Here is a 5,923-nt window from a genome sequence, read left to right as displayed (position 1 = left end):
TCCAGTGTATGTGTGTGGTTATGTTTTGTTATTGTTTTTTTAAGCCTGGGTAAAATAGGGGGAGATAATCAAGTCCAAGATGATCTTTTTCTATTTTTGGAAAGCTGCATGGGAAAATAATAGTAACTACAAAAAAACCCAGAAATATTACATCGGTGCCAGTTTTATGCATATCAAAGCTTGCAATCTAAATGTGCTGGAGAAGTACTTCAACAAACATGCCATCAATAAACTACAATCAAACAGAACTGAGTAAACTTGCATAATATTTACACTGGGTTTTAAATTATTGTGCGTGAGCTGTTTACTGAGCATAAGGAAGTATGTAAGGTAATTACAATATTCACATGGTAAACCTTATCTGTTACGTAATGAGGAACTTCAGTCAAGATTAAAAGATTACACTAATTGTCTGTTTTCAGAATAAAAGTGTGTTATATGTTCACTTACAGTTATTTGAGTAATTATACTTCATACTGCGAGCTTGCTTTTCTTGCACATTCTGTGTTATTTAATAATTAAGAGATCCTTTGAGTTTGCAGAGATATTTTTCCTGCAAAAAAGCAGAGAATAAATCGCTGAAGCAAAACGAAAGGGAAAATGGTTGCCACTCTTGTCTTTGTGTAATTTTGGCAGAAATTACTTGGCTTTTCCTTAGTTTCTAGCATATACACCATTAAAGTGGTGGATGATGATGTGAAATGTCTCTAAAGTTTAAAATCATAAACACATCTTTATGAACAAAAACAACAGCCTGAAAATCCCACTCACGGTTTTAGGTATGGGTAAATATTCTGTTTTTAATCGGGACCACATTTAAAAATTCCTGGAAGCACTCCTGGTGCTGGGTTTCAGTCAGTCAGTCAAATATCTACAAGTATCTTTAATATGGCCATCTTAGAAACAAGCTTCTGGTCCCACCCACTTTCCATTCACATCTTCTTTTTGTCAGTGGAAGCCAGTCGGAAAAACCACTAAGAAGCACCGAGTCACGGTTTAAAGATGAGTAAAGTATATTTTGAGCTGTGAATCCTGCAAAGCTTTAAGAAAAAGACTGTGGAGCAGGAAACGAGCGATCCTCTGCATTTTCCTCTCGGTTACTGTGCCTTTTATGTTGAAATCTTGTGCCGGAAGTATATTTTTCTGGAACTCCCTCTGCTTAGTCCCTTTCCCTGCCAGTCAGTCTCTGCCGAACTGCACTCCAGCTTCTTGTAGCAAAAATGAGCAATAAAGGTTTGTCAGACGAGGCTGTGGCAGCAGTGTGTAAAGATGGAGACCCGATCACTAAGGTAAGACCATCGTAGCCCCTCATGGAGGTGATCTAAATTTACATATTGGCAATAATTCAAACCCAACAGGATAGCAGCTCCCAAACAGGTTAACCCGCTTTTAATGCTACGTCCATTATCGGACACATTCCTCCACAAAATTCGCGGTGGTTTTGCTCTCGTTTAGGGGGGATTCGTTTCTCTTCCACACGGTTTAAGTTGCTTTAGTTAATGATGTACCAAAAAAAATAAAGAAAGAAAGAAACCAAAACCCCATGTGGTTTCATGGCAGGCGGATGTGAGTTCACCTTTCTAGGTGAACCTTCCAGTGGCTGCTGCCGTATGAACATAAAACTCGTCATCCAAGGCGTGCGTAAAACAAGTCTGTGCGTAATGGGAGAGCCGCCTGTACTGTTTAGAAAAGCTGCTATTTAGGTGCGGTGAGACCAGAATATACTCCGCATCCTGTTGCGAAAGGTCGGCAGGAATGGAAATACCTAACGTGGTCAGCATGTGTCGCAAGATATGGAAGTTGTCCAACAAGTAGGCTCACCAGGCGTCCCACTCATGTTTCGTAGTTCCACGTTTTGATTTTGGTTGTAAATCACAGAAATGACACACATTTGAGTCTTAAAAAGAGCTCCACTGTTGAGCCTGTGGTTCCCAAACAGCGTGCATTTATAAGGAGTAGGTGTGAGGTGGAATTGAGGAGTGGTTTGAGGTGTGGCTTGGGGTTTTATGTCAACCACATATTATTACTATAGCTGTACAAAAAGCAGTGAATGAAGTTTACAATGTAAGTACACGTAAAAGGCTCTGATTTGTAGTGAGGAAAAAAAAACCCTGTTTGCTTTCTCATGAAGAGAAAACCTCTTAAAGAAAAACTGTTAGGAGAAACTGCAAACTAAGTTACCTGTATTAAGGTTTCAGCCAGGCTAGAGATTTCAGCAGCCTTCAGCCACAGTGCATCTTTGGTTGGCAAGAGTGAAATAATGCCAGCATGGTGCCATGCAAGTTTAATCGGCACCTGGAAACCAGAGAAAAGTTACAGACTTAGAGAAGCGTAAAGATGGTTAACAGACAGAACAGCATAGGAAATAATATATAAATAGTTAATGATAAGCTCTTGATAGTTAAGGGCTTATTATTAACATAATGACAATAGTCTTGATTGAGTCCAAAGGCCGTCAAATGAACTTTATGTTGAATCTATGCATATAAGAAGTAGCAAAAAATGCATTCAGTTGAACACAGCTTATTCATCCTTCACAGGTTTCATTCCCAGACCTTTGTGAGGGTCATCATTCGTATGTTTATTCTTTAAGATGCTTTAAGATTTATAAAAATGTGCCTTTCAGCAGTAGCAATGCATCCCACATTGCCCTGCATTTCATTTATTGAGTTCTTAGTAACTTACTGTTCATGTTATTCACTGGATAGATGCTGTTTGCTCCACTCAGTCTGTTTTTGAAGTCACTACGTTAACGTGCTGCAGCCCACTTACCTTCCTGTTTGTATGGCTTCAAGTGCCAGTAAATACACCTACAAACAGAAACAAACCTAATTGTGTAGCGGAACTAAGTGGTTCCCTCTATTTTTCTTTAGCTGTTTCTGACTTTTTTGCTCTGGCTGGCACTCACATGCTTTGAAATTGAAGTTTAGGGTTTGCTCCCACGTGTAAAATATGAGGTTTGACCTGAGAAATAAAAGGCACTTTCATTTTTCAGGGGCTTTCCACTTTTGCTTTGTTGGTTTAATGTGTGCTGTATGAGTGATGAACTACTAGTCGGAAATATGAATGCAGCTGTGATGCTATCTGGGGAAATATATTGCAGCTGCGGTGTTTGTAGAGTTTCTATAGATATGAAACATTAACACAGAAGGAGGAAGGGCACAGGAAGGACAACGCACAGAGATAGGACTTAACTGTGAAATGCAGTCAAAGAGCAAAGTTTGGTTTTCATACACTTCAAACACAGAAATACGGAGGGTAAAAACCAGACGCCCACTTTACCACATTTTTCTTTTCTTATATTAACTCTGATAATTTCACTAATCAGGTGGCACACGATTGTTTGAACCACTGCATATCCATATGTTAAACACCTGCAGCCTGATGTCCCATTTGGAACTGAAAATGTGTAACACATAGTGGCAGTTTGTTTGACTGATAGGCGAGGCTGCCATATCGCACCATCGGCCCCTCTGGCCATCACCAGTAGGTGAAGTGTCTTGCCCAAGGACAAAACGACCGAGACTGTCCGAGCCAGGGCTCGAACCGGCAACCTTCCGATTACAAGACGAACACCCAACTCTTGAGCCACGATCGACTACTGTCACTGTCTAAATCTAACTGAACACAGGCAAATCTGGCACGTTCAGCCCTATGATGCTGACCGCCTGTGTTTGTGCGCTCAGTAACACAGAGGTACAGTTCGACTGAAGGTGTTTTTCGCCGCTTAGTGCCAGGATACAAATTTTTCTCAGTCACGTTGCTAAACGGAGCCAGAGGTGAGGCTGACTGTCTCACACAAGAATGAAATGTACAGTGCTTAACATCATAAAGAAATATAAAATGATTGTCTTGTACTCTGCTCACTGAAGTCCCGCCACTCTTGAGCAACTAAATGTAACGTGACAATTTGTGTTTGTTTTTTTGTTGAATGAATCTGAATTCCTCTGCAGTTTAAGGAAACATTAATTTTCATCCCTGTCATATTTGTAATTCAGTTATACTGTTACTTACCTCGAAGACTTGTCCTTAATCTATTATTATGTTTTTGTGTTAGGATTTCATGATGCAGCAGACGATGCTGAGGGTTAAAGATCCAAATAAATCCTTAGATTTCTACACCAGAATCCTCGGAATGACGTGAGTATCCGTGCGGGCTTCGGTTTACTCAGCTCTTGAACCGAGTTATATTTGTTTACATCTTTTTATTTGTCACTGCAAAGAGAGACATAAAATCGTTAAATGTGTTTTCAAAGTTTGTGTGGACGTTTCCTGACTATGTAAAATGTTTTCTCTGCGATTGATATTTTGCAGGCTCCTGCAAAAGTTTGACTTTCCCTCGATGCGTTTCTCTCTCTTCTTCTTGGGCTATGAGGACAAGAAGGAGATCCCTGCAGATGTGAAGGAAAAAACGGCCTGGACTTTCTCAAGAAGAGCCACCCTCGAGCTGACACAGTAAGGGTGGATGTTAGATACTACCAGGAACAAATTCATTTTATTGCATTGTGTGCATCTTCTTCAACTGTTATCTCCCTCATCCAGTAAAAAATGATCCTCTGTTGTTAAAATGTAGTCAAAAACCTAAAGTTAGTGTTGTAAGCAATCAAAAAGCAAACCAAGCTCAAGTTGGAATATTTACTTGAATCTGTTCTTCCAGTAACTGGGGTTCTGAGTCCGATGACAGTCAGACTTATCACAATGGAAACTCGGATCCACGTGGCTTTGGTAAAACTGCTTTCTTGTTGTGTTGAGTTGATAATGTATGTTTGTGTTGGGTCTGCTGCTTTTTGTGGATACTTGTGTGTCTGTCTGAGCACCGTCTCCGTTACTCTTGACAGGACACATCGGAATTGCAGTTCCTGATGTCTATGCAGCCTGCAAATTGTTTGAGGAGCAAGGAGTCACTTTTGTTAAAAAGCCTGATGATGGTAAGATGTGACATATTTGTTCAGGGTTATGATACTTTAATCATAGTTATTTATGTAGTAAATCAATATTTTTTCCACATAATAATTCCTAAAGTAGCTACATCTTCCGCACAGGGTTACTTTAATTACTTTTAATTTAATGACATGTTGATAGCCGGTTTCTGTAAACCTTTAATAGCTAATATTTAATATTTGTACTAATATGAAATTGAATTATCTTGTATTCAGCCTGTCTTTGTTGCACATGTCTGAATCTGAAGTTGAACTTTTATCCACTCAGTACTTACAGTTTATATTCACCCTCTCGTTCTCTGTTATGTTTTCCCCCCCTGCAGGCAAAATGAAAGGCTTAGCCTTCATTCAGGACCCCGATGGTTATTGGATTGAGATCCTAAGTCCCAACAATATGGTGTCCATCACCTCCTAGAAATGAACCCATGCAACCTTCTTCAGTGTGAAAGCTCAGGCTTGCTGTGGGTTCAGGGGTTCAGTGGGAGAAGAAAAGATTTTTTGGGGGGAGTGGGGGGAATGAAGAATTTATCAACATCTGCCGGAGCACTCAAGAGCATACGGAGTGGGATTACTTGCACAATGGCAATCAGTCTGTCCAAGCACAAAATGGACTGTTCTCACACAGCTGATCAGCATTTTGGTTACCTTTGTTACCCCAGCAACTATTTTCCTGACTTTGTCATGTCATCATATTCTATTTTTTCAAAAAGTGATGTGCAAGAAAAACGGTAATACTTTGCAATAAACATGAAAGTCACATTTGATACGGATTTCTGATTATTTTTCTTTCTAAAGGTGAAGTAATGAGTAATTTTTCATAACCAATTTACATTTAGGTCAGTCACACTCACGATTTCACCAAGGAGCAACAAGATAATCTGGGTATTTTATCCATACTTATCAAAGTTAAAAAAGGATGTTTTTTCATGCAGCAATTGTTTTCTTGAGAAAATTAAAATGACGTCTTAAGGGGACTAAGGCTG

General features: G+C 39.6%; 1 protein-coding gene across 1 annotated transcript; it reads left to right on the top strand.

The window, feature by feature from the left end:
• The first annotated feature begins 1,132 nt into the window (after positions 1–1,132).
• Positions 1,133–5,704, top strand: glo1 (glyoxalase 1). Its single transcript, XM_004539774.3, has 6 exons — positions 1,133–1,289; positions 4,058–4,140; positions 4,315–4,455; positions 4,658–4,725; positions 4,839–4,928; positions 5,264–5,704. The coding sequence occupies exons 1-6, from the start codon at positions 1,221–1,223 to the stop codon at positions 5,353–5,355; spliced, it is 543 nt and encodes a 180-aa protein (XP_004539831.1). The 5' UTR covers positions 1,133–1,220; the 3' UTR covers positions 5,356–5,704.
• Positions 5,705–5,923: the final 219 nt, after the last annotated feature.

Source organism: Maylandia zebra, linkage group LG1 (assembly GCF_041146795.1).
Source record: "Maylandia zebra isolate NMK-2024a linkage group LG1, Mzebra_GT3a, whole genome shotgun sequence".
NCBI classification, from domain to species: Eukaryota; Metazoa; Chordata; class Actinopteri; order Cichliformes; family Cichlidae; genus Maylandia; species Maylandia zebra.
The sequence above is the reverse complement of the archived record's forward strand: the minus strand, read 5'-3'. Positions and strand labels throughout refer to the sequence as shown.